The sequence below is a fragment of the Argiope bruennichi genome, chromosome 10, assembly GCF_947563725.1.
Source record: "Argiope bruennichi chromosome 10, qqArgBrue1.1, whole genome shotgun sequence".
Lineage (NCBI taxonomy): Eukaryota > Metazoa > Arthropoda > Arachnida > Araneae > Araneidae > Argiope > Argiope bruennichi.
In genome coordinates, this window is record NC_079160.1 from 72,417,126 (window position 1) to 72,438,041 (window position 20,916).

At 28.1% G+C, this 20,916-nt stretch overlaps 1 protein-coding gene across 2 annotated transcripts in view; it reads right to left on the reverse strand.

The window, feature by feature from the left end:
- The window catches only part of LOC129988314 (sodium-coupled neutral amino acid transporter 9 homolog), a 40,881-nt gene that overhangs the window by 7,000 nt on the left and 12,965 nt on the right, over positions 1-20,916 (reverse strand). The window contains exons 6-13 of one of the 2 annotated variants that reach the window (XM_056096515.1): positions 19,756-19,923; positions 17,586-17,642; positions 15,528-15,713; positions 12,927-13,031; positions 9,429-9,535; positions 8,003-8,107; positions 5,918-6,042; positions 2,261-2,394 (exon numbers count right to left, since the gene is read on the reverse strand). In XM_056096515.1, the coding sequence (XP_055952490.1) occupies positions 5,932-6,042; positions 8,003-8,107; positions 9,429-9,535; positions 12,927-13,031; positions 15,528-15,713; positions 17,586-17,642; positions 19,756-19,923 (839 nt within the window). In that variant the 3' untranslated portion in view covers positions 2,261-2,394; positions 5,918-5,931. Of the gene's footprint in view, positions 1-2,245; positions 2,395-5,917; positions 6,043-8,002; positions 8,108-9,428; positions 9,536-12,926; positions 13,032-15,527; positions 15,714-17,585; positions 17,643-19,755; positions 19,924-20,916 lie in introns of those variants that run through there. The other variant, XM_056096514.1, reaches the window with a different exon arrangement.

Sequence of the window (20,916 nt, forward strand, 5' to 3'; positions counted from 1 at the left end):
ACCCCTTTTCCTAATAACTTGGAAATATTTGTACCGTAATCAACAGAGAAACTAGATTAGTTTAGTTACATTAATGTCCTGTTTAAAAGGAACATTGGTGTTTTTTTGGAACAGACCTCATAATTTTGAGCCACGGTCAAATGACGAGGGTGACACCTGAGCTGGCATCCCCTCTCCAAACTACTACGCCACACCAGCGAAAAGACGTTTGCCGCTGATGGATTTCACGTGCACCAGACCCTCTTACAAGGCGATTCTTTGGTGCAATCGGGTCTCAAACCTGAAACACTCTGGTTTCGAAGCCAAGACTTTACTACCAGGCCACCGCGGTCCATAGAGGAACTAGATAACATTCCTGAAGACTCTGAAAACGAAAGTGAATCTTATGATGAGGACTATCATGATGTTTCAGTCAGCAGCAAGCGTATACTTTTTCCCCAGTTGGAATTGAGTCAGAGATTTGGAGCTTTCTAATGTATCTGCTGAACTCTTAGATTCTAGGCTAAAGCAAAAGAATTTATAGGCTCCTGGTACCTCTTTCTCATGGTTCCATAAGAGAGAAAACATTTTTCTCAAGATAATGACTTGGTTTATTGTAGCAATATCCCTGGATTGATGGGGAATTTTAATATACAGTATGACATGAATTAGAAATTCATTATTGAATCCCCCAAAAGAAGCCTCAAGACAGTGTTTCTACATAATGACAGTAAGTACGCTTCATTGCTGCTAGGGTATTCTGTGTATCTGAAGGAATCTTATGAGAATTTAGTTTCGATTCTCACCAATTCAAAATATGAAGAACACGGATGAACAGATTGTGGTGATTTGAAAGTGTTTTTCATGCTTCTTGATCAACAAGCAAGATACACCAAGTACCCTTATAATCTTTTTGAAGGGACAGTTGAATAAAAAGGATTATTTATTGGATTAAAAAAAAGTGGTAGCATAGGAAAGCATTAAAACCTGGAAATAAAAATGTACTAAAGGGAAGTTTGGTTGATCCCAGTTAAGTTCTGTTCTACTACACTTCACATGAAGCTTTGTTTGGTGAAACAATTTTTTAAAGATCTATTAAAAGAAGGAGAGTGCTTTAAATAAATAGACAGCAAGTTTCCAGCCAAAACAAAGGTAGAGTTTTCATAGGTACAGATATTTGGAAATGTTTTAGAAACAAAGTATTTAATTGAAAGTAAAACGTTTTCCAGTGAAAGACAGGCCCAAAGAGCTTTCAAAGAAGTTATCACATAATTCCTCTAGAAAGGAACCCAACTTTAAATCTATCATAGAAAAAATGTTAATGAAATAGAAAGACTTGAGTCGTTTGATGAGTTTGAAAGTGCATTTTTCCGATATACATTTGGGCCACTTTCTCCAAAATCTTGGTGCAATTAGTGAAAAAAAAGAAAAAGAAAAAAGGATTTTAATAAGATATCAAGGAGATGGAGTATAGATACCAAGGTAGATGGAACTTTAATATAATGATGGACTACTGTGGAATACTAAACAGAGTAGTCCTGCATACTACATATAAAAAACGACCAAAAGGACCTTTCAGAGAAAAGAAAAAGAAAGCATTAAAGATATATGAATCCAGATGTATTAAACAATGATAACTGTTCTAATTAATATAGTAAATTATTTCCAATTGTTAGATATGTTAATTCATAAACAAATTACTTTAAAATGTTTTGAAAATATCTTCTTTTTCTCAAAATACGTAAAACGAACAATAAATTCCATAAACAGAATATGTAAATAAAATTGCCCATATATTCAGGTCCATTTGATGAAAAATTCATATGTGATTAAGAAAACTGGATATCATATTTGAAATCAGTGCATTAAATAATATAAAAATCGGTCATTACACTGCAAACTCTTTTTCATGGTTTAAATTTTGCACACCTGTTAATCAATATTGCAGGCAAGTAAGCTGGTCATCAAAGATGGCTAGCTTTTAATAAATTAAGCATTTTAAATGAAAAACAAATTAGTCATTTTTCTTTTGCAGGCAAGAATGCGTTTTTAATTTTTTAAAAGCATATGAATTTTTAAAAGCTGTGAAAATATTCAACATAGAAAAAAAAATTATAAATACACATAAAAATTATTAAATTATTCTCTAAGAAAATATAAACATTTAAAATAAGACAATGAAATGGAAATCAGGAAGATTGTTTTCGTATTATAAATATAAAAACACTTTAACAATTATTCTTTGAAAAAGAATTGCAAATCTCACCTTGGATATGTAGTTCCATAAAAGAAGTGCATTATTTGTACACGCAATATATAGACAATCAATGGATATAATGAAATCACTTGAAAAAGTAAAAATATTCTAGCTGCCAAAGCCATACTATCATTACTCTTGAAATTATTCAGCAAATTCTGGAAAGAAAATTGTCAGATTCATTAATACTAAGGTGATGGCAGGAAGCTAAAAGTATATAGTTTTCAATGTTTGCTTATAATATCACAGCTATATTTAAAACAGATGCATAGTACTTATTATAAATGCTTTATGAAAAAAATAATGAGTGCATTTAAAGAAAAAATTAACACAAAAATTACACTTATGTTATTATTACACGAACTCTAAAATACATATATCACCCGTAAAATGACTGCACACATCTTCAAAAGTCATATGCAAATTCAGTCATGCAAAAATACGTTTCATTCTTTTTGGAATGCACCAAATATTGGGACTTACTGATTCCTCTGGAAATTCTGATGGACAAATTTAACAACCTTGGGCTTACACTTAACAACTGTTTGAAATTTCCAACTTTCATGCAAATTATCTGAACTTGAAATAACAAAATTTCGAAAATATTAGCATGAAAAATAACGATAATGAAATAACAAGCACTGCTTTGGTTCTCACTATAAATATTGACATTTCGTTTCAAGCAACTAAGAATAACGCTCTATGCTTATTTGACTGAAATAAATTTTCGACGATTTTTTTTTATTTAATTAAAATAAAATGAATACACCAAAATTTAAGAACTTTTCTTTTTGTACTATATAGAATGAGGCTCAAAGGCTACTACATTCATGTCCATAAATTAAGGATAATTCAGACACGCAGAAATCGAACTCTAAAATACATATATCACCCGTAAAATGACTACACACATCTTCAAAAATCATATGTAAATTGCAGGAAGCCATCAGATGACACCGACAGTACGTCATAATGACGAGAGTGTAAGAGAATGATGTAAAAGGAATACAGGCAAAAAAGTAAAATTGTTCGCAATTGTTTTATAAGCTTTTCAGTGCAATAGCCGCATAGCTATGACACAAAGGACGTATTTGGTTGATTTTTTACGTGGTAGAATTATCGGCCGTCTGGAATGTGAGCGTACCCAGGTGGAAGTATCCGAAGAACTTGAAATCGTCTATAGTATCATCTCCAGGCTTTGGCAACGATTCAAAGACGATGGTAATGTGAGTAGACGTTACAGCACAGGTCGCCCCCGAATTACAATGCAGAATGAGGACCGGTATTTGGTAGTTACTGCCAAAAGAAACAGACGGAGCACAGCATCAGACCTGTCTCGTCAGCTCTCTTCAACCATTGGTACGAACAGTTTCAAGGCAGACCATGCACAGACGCTTAGGGCAGATTGGTCTATATGCTCTTAGGCCTGTCAGATGTGTTCCACTTACTGCAACTCACTATCGCCTACGGTTAGCCTGGAGTAGAGAGCATGCATTGTGGACACTGCAACAGTGGGCTTGTGTGATGTTTTTCTACGAGTCTAAGTTTAGATCACAGTCTGATTCTCGCCGGATTTTCATATGGTGAACACCAGGTACAAGTTAAAACAAAGAGAACATCATTGAACGACACCGTAACGGTGGTGCAGGATTGCACGTTTTGGGAGGAACTATTCTGGGTTCCAGAACTGACCTGCATGTTCAAATTGGAACCATGACAAGCCAAATCTATCGGGACGTCATTCTGGAACAGCATGTACATTTGCTTAGGGGCGCCATGGGCGCAGAATTCGTGTTTATGGATGACAACGCCCGTCCTCACCGTGCAAGCATCGTAAACGAATGACTTCGATCGGAGGACATCATCCGTATGGACTGGTCAGCATTCTAACCGGACTTGAATCCAGGAGAGCATGTGTGGGACATGCTTGGTCGACAAGTTGCAGCCCGTCAGCCACCTCCTACATGTCTACCGGAACTTCGGAGAGCATTGCTCGATGAGTGGTGTAATATTCCCCAAGATCAGATTGATAATTTGATACTCGGCTTGTTTAGGGACTGTGCGGACTGTATTGCATCGTCTGGGAGGCCTACTATGCATTAATCATCATACCAACCATGTAACCATTGGTACATACCATTGGTTTGTGTAAATAGGTTTTTTTTTTTTTTTTTTTTTTTTTTTTGTAATTTGCTTCAGGGAGCAAAAAATTGCAATTTTATTAATTATATCAAATATATAGCATCTTTTTTGCTCTTTACCTTTTGTTTAATAATTGGCATTACAAATAAGTCACATTTGTTTTGCTTCTGACTCTTTCTTTTCCTGAACTTGCATTATCTTTAATTTTTGGATACGAGTGTATAAAGACAAAATGAGAGATTTTGATTATCTCCTATACTAACATAAAATACCACATTTTATATTTTCTGGGAAAATAAAGAAACGTAAGTATGCATTTGGTGTTTCTTTTTGCTGATTGCATTTTAAGATTTAATACATATCCACAATGTTTACATACTAAATTTTATTTCAAGGGTTAGTTACATTCACAGGAGTGTCACTCAAATTTGGAGGGAGGGGGGGGGGAATCGCCAATGTATTTCTTATATGTAAATGTAGTATCAGAAGAACTGCATGAATAGCATCCACATGCTAGTTGCAATAGATAATAAAATATCCCCCCCCCCAGTTTTTTTCAGTGGAAAAGGAAAGAGAAGTTCATTACCTGAAATAATACTATTCTGCTTTTCTAATGCTTCATAATACTTCATGTGCACTAATTTTGCATACTACAGGAAGTCTCTTGGAATTGGAACATTTAAAATACCTCCCTAAAAGTTTGTGCCATCTAACACAGTTCATAGACAAGCAAAGGAATTTTCTTTTACAGTTTCAACACACATACCTTTGTTAATACTAAATCCATTTTCCAGAGTTGCGTTTAAAAACTCTTTCAAAATATTAGAATAACGATTATTTAATTAAATCTTTTCATTAAATGGAACAAGCAATTCTTTATATTTGCTTTTTCAGAAAAATTTTAAATTAGATTTTTGCAAATTGTAAACATACAGTGGAAATTGTGCTTTGGAATAAAGAAGCAAATCAGCCATTCACTTTTTCTACAATAATGCACTGTTTCTCAGTAAATGTAGATTTAAACAAGATACAACTTTTAATACAAAAAAAATTGAGGATATGCATTCAAATAGCATTTTTGTAGTATTCTTTGCTAGTATTCAAATAGTTAAGTCACTATTCCAATATCAAAATTCCCCCCCCCCTCAGACTTGGAAACTGGGCAGAAGAAAATGGAACTAAATAGAAAAGAAATAAGATTCTAAAAATAGTTTTATTTAATTTTTAGAGCTATGGTTACAATCTTTTATGCTTGCAATAATTAAAACAATCAGTACTTTTTATGGCAAACCAATAAAATAGCCAATCTTTTTTGCTATATTTCGTCCAAAAATACGACGCAAATCTGGTGGTGTATCTATATTCCTCTATCTGGTTTGTTGTATGTTTTTCCGTTATTATTACAAGTGCTGAAAATTAATTTAGAGAAATATTATACCATTTTTCATGAGCAAATTGTGAAAATTCCAGGAGAGATACCAGTGAAGGATATCGGTTCTGGAATGAATGCTCTAAAATAGATAATAACAGTTCAATTACATCGAGGTTGTGGACTATGCAGGCCAAGGTAGGTGTTTCTCTTCATCCTGGTGTTCATCAGACCATGAATGGACAAATCTCACAGCATGATTAGAAGCACTATCATCGTGCAAAAATTCCATCTCCTACAGGAAACAAAGTTTGCATTACAGAATGGACCTGGTCAACTAAATATTTCTCTATACTTCTGTCTAGTGATCCTTTTTTTCAGGGTTACGATTGGGCCAGCAGAAAATCCTGACATGATTACCTTATCAAACAGATCCATATCCATGCCCAAATGTTGGAAGGAGACAATGAGATTATGGCACTTGTAGATCAAATGTGTAAAGTGGCTTGGGATTTGCTCTTTGCTGTAAATGTTCTGTTTAAGAAGGTGCCTCCTAACTGTAATTATTGACAAGGAGAATCCAGATAATGAGATTTGTGGTCACTTTGGTTGTTGTTGCTGTTTTCTTTTTAAATATTAAAATTAACTTAATACCCATTAGTTTCGTTCACTATGCTACTCCTTCCATCCACTGTTTTACTTTGTTGAGATTGTCTTGCTGCACTGTGTGAATGCTGTAATGACTTTAGACATCATACCTCTAGAAATGCCTAAAAATTGTGTTTCAGTCACAGTTGCTATAAATAGTTGGACTACTAAATTTGAACAAGAGTAATTTTAGAATCTGTAGAAACAGAGTCTCAGGTTCAATACACATGAAAAGTCAACGCGGAAAAATACGAGCCCATGTAACTCAATAATTAAAGAAAGGCCTGCGTACAAGTGATCAGAAAATAATTTTAAAATTTGGATAAATTGAAATATATAATCTCTCATTAATTTGTAATATGGCATTTTAAAATAATGGTTATATTTAGTTAAGAAACAAGAAAAAAAATTGATTACAGAAAAAACCTGCTGGCTAATGGTTTTTCAATATATTGAAAATATACTAAAAAAGTACTTCAAAGATTCTTTTTCTACAAAGAGAATATCCATAATCCAATATTCAAAAGGAAATTCATAGAATAATAAGGCTAAAGAGTTACTTGCCATGAAATCAGGATATTTTAAAAGCCATGCTACATTAATATTCTTTTTCAAAAACAAATGCTGGAAGAAAGACTAAACAGAGCTGATCATTAATACATCATCAGAATACCTTTTACCCATGACATAAAAAAAGATATTTTGAAATTGGAAATTATTAATTTCTCTAACAAAACTATATAGAAATCATAAACTAGATTAATGATAATAATAGCATATGGATATCTAATCATTCATTACTATATAAACCCTATCAATAAAGGTTAAAACCCAGCCAGTTTTTTATTTGAAATCGAAATGTATTGAAAATAATTTTCAATAGCTTTTCATTCCATAACTTTGGAGTGGGGTGATGATAAAATGTAACGCCTTTGTAAGTAGGTATATTTATTTCGTTGTGGACTTACACATGTAATGGGTTCTCCAGCAAGAATCTGCCAAATTTGTACTTTTATGTGATCCAAGCTGAATTTAATTACATAATATTATGCAACACCCCTCACCCCCTCAAAATTCAAATACTGAAGACATAGTTTTAAGTTGATTGCAGTAGAGTACATTAGCTTCATTGCATTTCAGTTTCAAAAATACTTGAAAATTAACTGGTATATAATGAAACACTAGTAAAATATATCTCACATTGGATATTAAAGTATTATTTTATCAAAGGAAGACTAATAATATATTTTAAAATATATGGAAAGTTGAACATTGACTTTTCTAGCAGATTTTGAAATGATAATACAAACATATTTTCAATATGAGATATGTTTGCTTCCATTTTACTCTATGTATTTAAGTTCGAATTGGGGGAAAATTAACTTTATAAAAACATATAAATCTTAAATTCTATTAAGGTGATTGGAATAGATACAAACAGCCACATATACATAAAGCGTATATATATACAATCTATATCAAACTATATCAAGATGGACAATATCTATTTTACTAAATGTATTAAAGATTCATTTTGTTTAAAAAATTCAGCATTCCTGAATCTTATAAAAAATAAGAGCATGATAAAATTAATTTTCATTACTTACATCTTCGATACATTCCTTCTGTAATGGAAATGTAGCAAAAAATACACCTCCAACAATTAAGTATGTTGTACCAACAAGAACATAAGCAATAGCCAGATCCCGAGGCTAAGAAAAACGTAAAATTGCAATTACTTAGAACATATTACAGGCTGATAAAAGATCAAAATATTTTAAAAAGAAGCTCAGGATAATAAGTATATCACTTTTAAAAAATTAAATGTTTGAAAAATATGTCAAAAAAAATTATGACGACTTTAAAACTTAAAATGACTGCAATTACATGAAGACTAAATTTTAACAGTTCATAACACTTTTAAGTTCAAAGAAATCTCTAGGATTATTTTTTGCATCCTCATATAAGCATAAGAAAAAAATTTTTAGCTCTCCTAATGGTAATAATATTTGTATTCCTTATGGCACTATAAAATAACTTTTAAATTTTATTGTCAATATAAATTCCTCTAATTCCTTGAATTAGAATTTAAATAACATCCTGCAACAGTAATGTAGAATTTATATTTCTAACCCAATCATGAATTGATATTTGATTTTTTTCTGTCAACATTATCTCATCTTATTCTGAGAATCATATGAGTAAACATTATTTTTTAATATTTTTAGAAAGTGATATACATGCCAAAAACATTCTTGGAAATAAATCATATTCTGCAATCTTATTCTTTCCCGTTAGTATTTTTGCAGACAGAAGATGTGAAATTTACACAACGTCAAATAAATCAGACATCAGTGATGTAAATTAAAGAGAGTCCCAGTCTTTCTATTATATTACACATTTAAAAAATTTTTTATTAGACAGATAAAAAGAATTAATAATGATAAAAAATATTAAATTAATATAATTATTTGAATTAATTTTAATGGCAAGTTTAACTATACAGATTTTCTTAGTAATATATGAATGCTAATAATATTGAAGACTTGAACACAACAATGTGCTTTGAGAAATTTTGTAAGTAAAATCACATTAAAACATCATTTGAAATTTGTATCAATATTGTAGATCATATACCATATTATTACAATATAGGGTGATAGAATAAATTTGCAATCTAAGCAAGAAAATTCCAAAATTAGAAAAGTTTCATGAGTTTATATTAGAATGACTAAATAAATAATATGTATAAATCATGAAAGTTTTCAGATTTTAACTTCAAACAAAATGTAAGCAGATGTGATTCTACAAAATCATATTCAAGGAAAGAAAAATCTTTAATAAGAATTATACTATATACAATATTCTCGCCATAATTTAAAATTTTACTAACTACCAAGCAAAACATTAAATCTCATAAAATACTTGAGAGCTTAAACTAAATTAATTAAATTCATTTAGGAGAGAGATCTAAGACCTGATAATAAGATGCTGTCATAATTTAAAATAAGAAAAAGCTCTACTGATACATACATTATTTTCAGGTTTCTTCTGGTTTCGCATTAATGATAGAACACAGTTATGTATGAAGAAAGAAAGTGATAATGTTCCAACAAGGACAGGAAATGTAGATTTAAACACTGAAAGGAAATAAAAAAATACAGTAAAATTAATGATGCACAGTTAGAAAATTAACCAAAGGATAGTATAGGAATTTCTTAAAAATAAGAAAAGGAATTAAAAATATTATTCTTAAGATGAGAGAAACCTTTATTCCCAAAGTTCTGCAATTTATTAACTGAAATTTACCTAATATATTCTGTTTCAGAGAAAATGCATAGAATCATATTTGCTTAATCTAGAAACAACAATAAAATTTTTTTCAGCAGTGTTTTCTGCACAATCCAATGTTTTTATCCATTATGACCACTGTCAGTAAAAAGATGGACTAAAAATTTCAAGCATAATGTTATAAATGCAAATAAATACAAGTATTTCATGTAATAACTTCGATTAAACACAGTAAAACAAAAACTCAGCACTTGATAGCAAACAAAAATAAAATGTAATGTAATTTGCTTTTGAAATAACTTTTATAAATCTATAACATATAATTTATAGTAATTTTAAATAATATGTATACTACTAATATTATCATTTGAAGTTTGCCACTCTTCATGAAGTATGTCTAACATCTACTACATAATCAAAATCAATAAACTATATATTCAATTCAGTTTAACAATTTTTCAGAAAGCACTTAAATAAGATTAAAGCAATTAACAGTAATTAATTGTTAATGCAATTAACAGTATAACAAATAAATTCAAGTAATTATGCACAAGTTCTAGCAGTTTATGGGGATGTTAAAAATAATAAAATTATCAATTGTTTGATGATTTCTATATGATGTTCAGTTTAAAAGTTTCTAGCCATTGTGGTCATATTAAGCTCACAAATAAGTATCACGCCGATTGGATTTATAAATCCACTATTTTCATTTCCCTGTATTTAAGTATTACTGGAACTTTCTAATTATATCACTCATTCCTTCAACATAATTATGTCACTATCAGAATCACTAGCACAAAATTTTTACAAAACAACAGTTATCACATACTTTGTCAAAATCAATATTCAAATGAGTTAAAAATCAAATTCCCTATTGCTACCCTCTATTTCAAATTATACTTTTAGCAACTTTCTTTTTGCCATTTTGTAGGACATTATTTCGAAAATATTTTAAAAAGCATAATAATAATAATAATAATAATTACAGTTAAATGAAATTCATATTTTGAATGCTATGCATCTTCCAAACCTGTTGATTTCGTATAATATAAAATCAGTATGGTCTTTTTACTGTAGTGGCTGAGTGTAGACATACAACAGGAATGGTAAAACTTTGGAGAATGAGAGTAGTCATATGACTGGAATGGCAAAAAAGCTTTGGTAGCCAAGAGCAGTAATATGACTTCATAGGGTAACTCGAATGTAATATTGAATGTAATCTGCTAATTCAGCATTTCTAAAGATGCCCCCCCCCCCAAAAAAATAGAATATGAAAATTTCGAAGATAGTCACAGCAAAGGAAAAAAAAAAGGGGGGGGGGTTAGAACTGCATTGCTTCATACCAAATAAGATGAATAATGTGTATCCAAATGAAAGAGGGGCTGTAAGTATAGATGCATTATTCCAAGAGAAGAATTTAAAAATTGCTTTGGTAAATGGTAATGTTAGTCAGGAGATATCATATAAAATGAATAATGGCAATGTACCATTAAGTTAAACAAAAGCAAAGCAAGTAATACTATGTCATGGATTCCTTCAAACAGGCTCAACATAATAATCAGTAATTTTTTTTTAGCAGTAATTTATAATTTATGGACAGAACATGTTAGTAGAACAAATACAATAATGCAGAATGTGCACAGGACTGAGTGTATATGCATTTTTTTGCTGATATAGTAATTTATTAAACTGTTATATAACTTTTTTTATTTTATCCCCATCATGAATTTGTAGCGGTACTACAAAGTGCAACTAAAAATTGACATTTGCCACGAGGTTCAAATCAAATTGATAGTGCCACTTTGTGGTTATTTTTGATCTCGGCAAGTATGCAAATTAACGACTCCTTCAGTCTCATGCGCACGCTCTCTACACGCTTACGCTCGCGAAGCAAGAAGAGAAAAAAGAAAAATAAAAACGCTGCCACGATGCTGACTGAATCTTTAAGCGTTTTTTTTCCACTAATCTCGCAATTGTACAAAATCTTGTAAATATGTTGTAATTAAATTTTGTTTAATTTAAACCTTGTTTTCTTAACTCTAGCATATTTTAAATTAGGCAGGCAAATTTGTAGGTTAGGTAATTGAAACTAGCACTAACTAGCACTAGCACTAGAACAGATAGTAGTGTAAAAATAGGGGAGGATTGTGAAGGATTATATATTGCCCTTGTCATCAAGTTAGGATATAAAAATGAAAGCTTGTCTCAAAATAGTCTATTTGTGGCATCACAATGCAAATTAATTAATTTGGAGCAGAGTAAAAGAAGAGAATCTCATTCCATACACCATAAAATTCCCTGTAAATGATAACAATTAACCAATAACATCCAAATAATGGTACTTTTGAAAAAATTCTCTAAATTTCAAATTTAGAGAATTTAGGCAATAAAAAAAATATGTATATGAGTAAATGCATGCTTAAATGAATGAAGGTGATTTTGTTCCTATCATACTTTCTTTTGATGATGATGAAATAACTGAGAACATTCTGGTAAAGGAGAAAAATGATACAAGAAGGAATGAATTAAAGAGGAATATGGCAAAAAAAAAATCTATGGAAGGAAACAGAATGATTAGACTTTGCCAAGCAATATATAGATCCAAGTAAGGATTATAGATCTAATTTGCAAAGCAATGCATGAAAATCATGTGTTCGTGCATAAAATTTTATAATACTATAATTTTATATACCGCAGATTTCCACAAAAATATATTAATTATAAATTTTTTCAAAATATAAATTTATAAATTTTTGCAAAAAATATGTTAAGTGGACTGACATTTGAAATCGTATAAGATATACAAAGCATTCAAATGATAATAAGCATGAAAATTTGGAAATACCAGATTACAAATGTGTTTCAACTCTAAACAATCAGAACTAATTTCTATATTTATTTGAGATCAAAGGATAAAAAAGCATGTGTAATCATGAAATTTCAAGAAATAACATCACAAAATACAAAAAGATAAATTCTAGAAATAAACTGTCAATTATTATATGCAACTCTTATTCAGCACCCAGCTTGTTGATACCAATGAAATAAGAATTTATTATATATGTAAATATGGGGAACAAAGAATGATCTACATTCATTTAATTTGATAGTTTATACCTAATGATGTCATATCTTCAAAACTAATTTTAAAGAGTAAGTTGATGAATTTAATTTGAATATTAAGGGACAGTATTTAAAATAACCGGACATGTTATCAATAAGTATAAATGTTATACTTACACTGAACATAATTTATAGAATAAGGGTCAATAGTGTTGAAATTAATGCCCCATATCACACCTTTTGCAATGATGAATAATATTAAAACAATAACAGCTACTGTACCTATAAAAGAAAAAGACTTAAATGTGAAAGGTACAATAATATAATATGGATTTTTAAACATACAGGCAAATTGAAAAATTATTTACATAATAAATTTTATCAAATAAATAAAAAAGAAAATCAAAATGAACTCCTTGTCTTCAAAGTATTATGCAACAAATATTGCCTTATTTATTAGACAGATACTTCAAAAAAGGTAAAATGTTTTAAGTTTTTCAAAACTTGTAAAATAAATATTTAATATTTGCTTTTTTTTTTTTTTTTTTTTTGCTAAATAAGTGAATAAAGCTTAATTCAATCCTTACTAAGCCTTCTATATCATATCTATCAACACTGGCAATACCAACCATGATACAAGTTATTAAACTATTGATGGACATTCGATATGGAGGCACTGCGTCAGTAATGGATAATAGCAACAATGAATTAATCACTCAGTTGAGGGAGATATAATTAAAAAAAAAAAAAGTTGTTATCTTGGCCTCTAGGATACTCCATCTGATTCATTTTGAAGAGATTAGAAAATAGCATGTAATGCCTGCATATCCAATGGTCATTACTGATTTGAAAGCCCATTTCATAGTTATATCAGACATACTACAGAAAAACTTGATGGAGGAATATCCTAGATCAATGTTTGCAGTCATAGCTTGATTATATTTTCTCTTGAATCAAGTACCATTCAAATAAATATAGCAGTTATTTGTTCCCTAATAATGCTATGAAATCAAGGTACTCTTTTTGATTTGTCATGTGTCTGTTGATCAATGTACAGAAATTAATTTCAAGAGGAAGAGGGGCACTTATGAATTTTTAAGAATGTTTGATTGTCTTTTTATAGCACAAGGACCAGTACTGTTCAAGCTGTGCAAAATATTTTAAAGAAATTATGCTAATACTCTACATAGAGATAAAATAAAAGGTTAATGTTAGTTCTGTGTAAAAAATAATTAGAGTAGGAACTTTGTACTTTATTATTATTCTTACTATTTATTTATATTTTATTATTATTTGTATTTTATTATTATTCTTAATAATATAAATAATATATAATATCAATAAAATAAACTATTATCTAAACAAAAAAAGTGACATTAATTGCATTAAAGCAAAATTAGAATTATCAGAAAGCATTCACTAACTAAATGCTGATCTTGTATATCTTAATCTGATAATAAAGTTTTTGGTAGAACATCATTCTCATTCAGTATTAATTAAAATAATCTTGGTATAAATCATGACATTGTCCCAATATTAGACTTTTCAAAAGACCACTATAATAGTGGTATACATTGAAACAAATGATTTACAATATGTAAAAATGGTTTAGGGGCGGGGAAAGTCAAACAATTCATACTAGATTCAAAGCATACAATATTTTGTTCTAATTTTTAGCACCTCAAATTAATACAAAATGTAAATTAATTATTGATACTACTCTGCCCCTGTAATCTTGCTAATACAATGGACAAGAACAGTGTAATTAAAATATTGAAAAATATTTTATTTTTAATTTGGGTATCTTTCATTTTATTTTCATTGAATTATTTGAGAAAAAAAATCTCTCTTTGCATGAAAAACATTTAAATTCTAATATTCATTAATATATTCAGAATATAAAAAAATTGTATCTAATTCTAAATGCAAAATAGAATTACTACTGCCTATCCCATTCACTGCTCTCTACCAAATCCAAATGAAATGCTTGTACACAAAATCCTCAATTTGTTAGTCAAATTCATAAAAATTAATGAAATTATTTACAACAGAAACTTATTTCAAAGTCTTTCTGGCTGGTTAAAGTACTATTATTTTTATACTCTCCTTCAATTTAAATTGCTTACATGGTGGGAAATATAAAATGTTATAAACATATACTTGTGGAATTTAATACAATATGATGATAGGAAACAATATCTCATAAGAGGAGAACAAAAATAAATATATAAATAAAAAGGATATCAGTAATGGAAAAGATTAAAGAAGAAAATTTAAAAAAGAAATAACGCATAATTGAAAAGGATGATTTAAAATTACACATTTTTAGTAACTTTATTTTTTAAATTAAATTTTAAAAAAATACCAAGCATGGTTTGCTTCCAATAAAAAAAATCTTTTGATATCAATTTTTTTAGTAATAAAATTTTTTATTTGAAACTATGTATGGCATTCAACAACAAATTATTTATTTAATTAAATCAAAAAAATCTAAATATGTTTAATAACACAAAATTCATGTTAATTAAGATGCAGTTGTTTATCTGTCAATTTTCAAAAAAAAAAAAAAAAAAAAAAATCAGAGGGTTTTAAACACTATGTCATATTTTAAAATTAGCAGATTAAAAAAATTTAAAATTTCATGAAGTAGTGAGAAACAATTTAAAATTAGAAACAATTCAGAATTTTAATCTGTAGAAATTATATATTTAGAATACATTATAATTTCTTACATATTTTACACCAATTTCCCATGAAATAAAAGAAACAGACTCTTACCCAATGCATTCAGTTTTGAGAAAAATGTAGGTGACTTTAAACTCACAAAGGGAAGGAAGAAAAGTGCAATATAGAGGGGAATAGGAAGATCCATATTCCAATATTTGTAAAAAGCATCACTGGTACTATTTCCACCATGGTGTAATACCAAGGTTTCAGTCACAGGAATAGTAGTGGGGCAATAAACTATAAAAAAAAAAAAAATATCAATATGGAAAATTTTACTACAAAATTTTTATAATAAAAAATTTTTAATTAAAAAAAATAATTAAATTAATTTAAAAATAAGTAACCATAGAAATAGGCAGATTCAATTTACAAATAATTTTAAAATTTTATATTTAGCTTTTTAAGATTCAACAATGTGAAATACTCGAATTATATCATACCCTTTCAGAAATTTGTGCATGCCTAACTTGGTTCAATTTGATGCTTCATTTTGAAACTTAACCAAGGTTTATTTTTAGATGAGCCTCATAATTTTGAACTACAATCAATGGCATATATAACAATTTGAATCATGACTTCATGAGGAGGAAGGTCATCACCTCTTCATATTTCTGCCCTACTTCATGAGGAGGAAATTTGACTCAACAAACATAATATGCATCGAGTTTGCATATATGCAGGTCATCCAAGAATCCGGCTAGAATCTATGAGCTTCTAGTCATGAAATCATAACACAGTCCAAATTTGTATATGGAATCAATAATTAGATTTATATCCAGCACTGATCCAATTCTGAGATTAAATTGTTGAATTGGATTGTGAATTAAATCCACAATCCAATTCTGAGTAAAGCACTAATTTCAATAAACTAATTCAATGAAAAATAAACCATTCTTCTAGGTAAAAAAGAATCACTCATAGCGAATTCAAATATGATAAATAAAAAGAAGTTCATAATAAAATAATTCAGAATTTAACATAAATGTTTATGAAGTAAAATTTCAGAGAGTTTCAAATAACATACTAATAGAAGATGCTAGAATGGCAAATAATATTTAAAAAATGTGAAGAAATTAATAAACAAATTAAAAAAATTCTCAAAAACCAGGAAGACAAGAAGTTTTTTTGCTAAATTTCACTTATTTAGCCTAGAACAAATTTGAAAATTCTAGTAATTTGAACATAAAATCATTTCTCCTCTAGCAAGTATGAACAGATTAACAAATTAAATCATATGAATAATTAATTATAAATCTGCATACATAAACTAAAACAAAAATTGAACATATGAAAACAACTTGAAAAACATTATGTAGACCTATAATGTCTTTATAGGATAAGCTGTTGAAATTGATGGAATTTTTAATTTTTCAAAAATAAAAACAAACAGCTTTTACAAAAACAATAGCATCCTCAAAAATTCGTCAAGATTTTAATAAATCTTCATGATTAAATTTCTCAAAATCCAAAACCCCAAAGAATTTTGAAATAGTGTCCGACAACCTGAGAGCACAATTAAAAAAATAAATAAATAAAACAAGCTAGATACAGGAAATTTAGCATATGGCTCTATTATTAATTATTAAAATTGTAGATTCATATAAAATTTTAACTCAATCTTTCAAAGGGCTTTTGGTCTACCTATCAGTACATTCTTTGGTTGGTGACCATGGCAATTCATTAATACAACAAGCTAATACACAAATATGATAAGTAGAACTGTCCAATACTGTAAATGTGTACTGTATTTTGAATACAGTCAGACAATGAGAATCCCCCAATGTAAATTTGAAATGAACTATAAAGCACAATATGTCACTTGTTGCTTGAATATACAAAAAAGTTCAAAGAACAATATTCTCGACAACTTGAACATTCTCTATAAGAAAATTTATTTTATAGATTTCCTTCTAAGTGAAAAATACATTAGATAAACATCAATATTATATAACCCAGTCATGACTTCATAAATATAAAAAAGAGTTTAGTTTGTATTTTAAGAAAAAAAATCAACATTGAATATTAGCTGAAGATTTAGAAAAACAGTACAAAATAATCTAAGAAAAGTTCAAAATATTTATATATTAATATAAAAAAATAATTCATTACCATCAGGAAAACTTGAATTATCCACATTACTATTATTTACACCAATGTGGAAAGATTCTGCAAAAGAAGAATTTCATTTACAAAAACAAATTATATCCCGTAAAACATTAAGGCATGAAACAATTTAATTTTTTAAAATCATAGTTGATGGGAAAAAAAATAAACAATCAGTATCGAAGTGCATATTTTAGTAAGAATGTGAAGAAAAAGTGCATGAACTATTTAAAATCAATAACAAAAGAAATCTCCCACAAACAATCACAGAAATACAGTATAATACAATAAAGGTAAAATAAACTGATGGTTACAAGACAAATTTCTATTCAAATCAATAAACTTTAAATAGAAATATGCATTGCTTTGATGACATGCTGATTTGAAATTGACATGATTACAATAATAATTTAATTTCTTGAATTAAGAAAAATTGATTTCAAAATCAACACTGGAAGAGAAATTTTAATAATAAATAAACAGTAGATAATTTTAATAAATAGTACACAACAATTATATTAGACAAACATTAAAATTAATAGGACAATTCATACTAAACTTTTTTTCTTAAAGGAATTTTCATTTACTTTTTGATTGAATATATTGTACAATAGTAAAGACTCTGAATGATTTAAAGATCATATAAAAAATTTTCATTAGATATTACTCATGCACAATATACTTAAGTAATGAAAACAATTTTATACAATTCATACATTATGAATTACAGGTGATATTTTAAGTCAGTGTTTATAGAAAAAATTAGATTAAAAAATCCTAACTATTAAAAAATTCAAATAAAACAAACACCGCTGTATTTATAATTATCTTGCACATAATTTTGCCAATTTCATCGCTGAGCTGCCATTTTAAATTTTCCATTTCTCAACATTCTTTAGCATGCACAGAACTAGTAACTAGTATCTATTGAAAATCAAAATCTTTTGTAAGACAGAATATTTTATAAATAAATAGAAATGATCTGATTGGTTAATGACAATTTTTAGACCCATTTTGTGTAAATATTCCAGATCACAAAAGTTCTCAAGGTAACTTTTAAAAATACTTTTTGCCTTATTTTTATACATCTAAAATGTGAAAGAAACAGCAACAGAATTAAACAGAACAAATGACTTTTAAAAAACTATCTATACAAACAACACAAAAATGATCTACACTTTTTCACTAGCAGTAAAACAAATAATAAAGTTAAAAACTTAACATGATTGTCTAAAAAAAAAGCACTTCATAACTTTGCCTTTTTGCAAATATTTAAGATTAAATTCATATAAAATAACTATTCGAAGGCATATAAAACTATTAATGCAGTATATAAGGAATTTATAGAAGTCTACAAATTATTTAATATGTATTCTTACAATTAATATACCTTTACTTGTTTTCATGTTTGTAAAGAGAGAATTTCCAAATAATTCTTTACTCCTCAGGGAACTAGAATTTTGGAATTTGATAGTCTATGTTTGATGAGAATATAATAACTTCAATATTTTCAGTATTTAATCATGAGGCAACTGATTATTTTAATTTTGTAGGTGTCAACAGTTTGTGAATTGGTGAGAAACAAGTTGTGTAAGATTTTTTAATATTCATAATAATAGATTGGATTCAAAAGTAAAAAACATTTAATTATAATTGAAAAAATTTCTCATAAAAGTACTTTTGAAAAATTGTTTTTTACAAAATTCCTTTCAATATGACTATAAGTAGCTTATGCTAAATGAGTATAAAATAATGTTACTTTTCCAAATCTAAATTCTTTTAGATGGTACAAAATTTTTTTACTACATAGACTGTTCAATTTATTTCTACAATACTTATTTTTAGATTATGGCATAATGTAATAATTTTATAATCTTGTTAATAATTATATTTTTGAAAAAGAAACCATATTTAAAATGCAAATATATATACAAATGTAATAATATTGCCAGGAAGTTGCAATGAACACATATAAAAATTTTGGAGATAAACATGTATTGAAATAATTAAATCCTTAAATTATGAGTTAAATTTGTCTTATTTAATTCCAGTTATTTAAATGAAACCATCATATTCAGATTTCAACAAAAACAGTGCTACTACCAAAATATTAAAATAGTACTACTAAATGAAAAGATAACTGAATTTCAAATTTTTAAATACATGATGATATTACCATAAGAATAAACACCAATGAAATATAAGAAATTGGACATGAGCACCCAATAAACTACAGCTCCTCCAAGTAGAGGGATGAGAGAAAAAAATGTTGCTATCCACTCAGCCCAAGGACCAAGCAAAAGCCTACAGAGATCAGGGAACTCCACTGCAGAACTAGGCAAGTCTACAAAATAAGGAAGCAAAATAATTATATAATTAAAAAAAACCTATAATTTCATATTATAAATTAAGTAATATTTGTAATTAGATAAATCCCTAATATTTATATAATCCATAAAAGGCTGTCTGAAAGCAGTATTTCTTTACTCATTACCATAAATCAAGTGATCAAATATAAATTTCAGAAGTAACAATGTTAGTTTTTTTAAAAGAAGCTCTAACCAATTTGATTTTAAAAAAATAATACAGAATAATTTCTAACAATTTGCTTAAGACTACTTAAAATAAAAAAAGGAAGATTATAAAGTTAAAGGATAAAGTATTTCATGTACATTTAACAATTAACACCCAAATTAATTTAAAGTAAGTTTCAGTTAAATTATATTGGAATTATAGATTATGACTAGACTTAAAATTAAGACTAGACAAAATTTCATTCCTAAAACATTATCAAAATTGGTAAAAATTTATTAAAAACTTTTTTAGCGATAGTCATTGAAAGATTTTTCAAATACATTAAACATTAAAAAATTAGGACTATTTTCAACTTCCTTTTCTTTTGATTATCTTAAGACTCAAAAGCTATCTTTTTAATGATATCAGTTTCATCTTCACATAATTTCCTCCCTAATTCTAATATTTTTTAATTCAATTTGACACATAAATTGTTTTGAAATGTTATGAAGGAATTCAAACTCATTTATCAAAACAATCAATCTTATGCTCTTGCCAATCACTAACTCAACAGCAAGATTTTCATTTTTGCTTTTATTTTCATATACATGTTTTTTAGTTTATAGTAAATTGATTCAACTGATTTCAAGCTTCCCAGTCATATAAATAATATGGTAAAATTTATTATATTAATAAATTTAACAATTTATTATATTAATTATTTAACAGGTAAAAAGTTAATAGTCTAGGTGGATAATCTGGACACTGATGGCATCTAATATCCTGAAATTTACCTGCAACAGATCTATCTGAAGTACTAGTT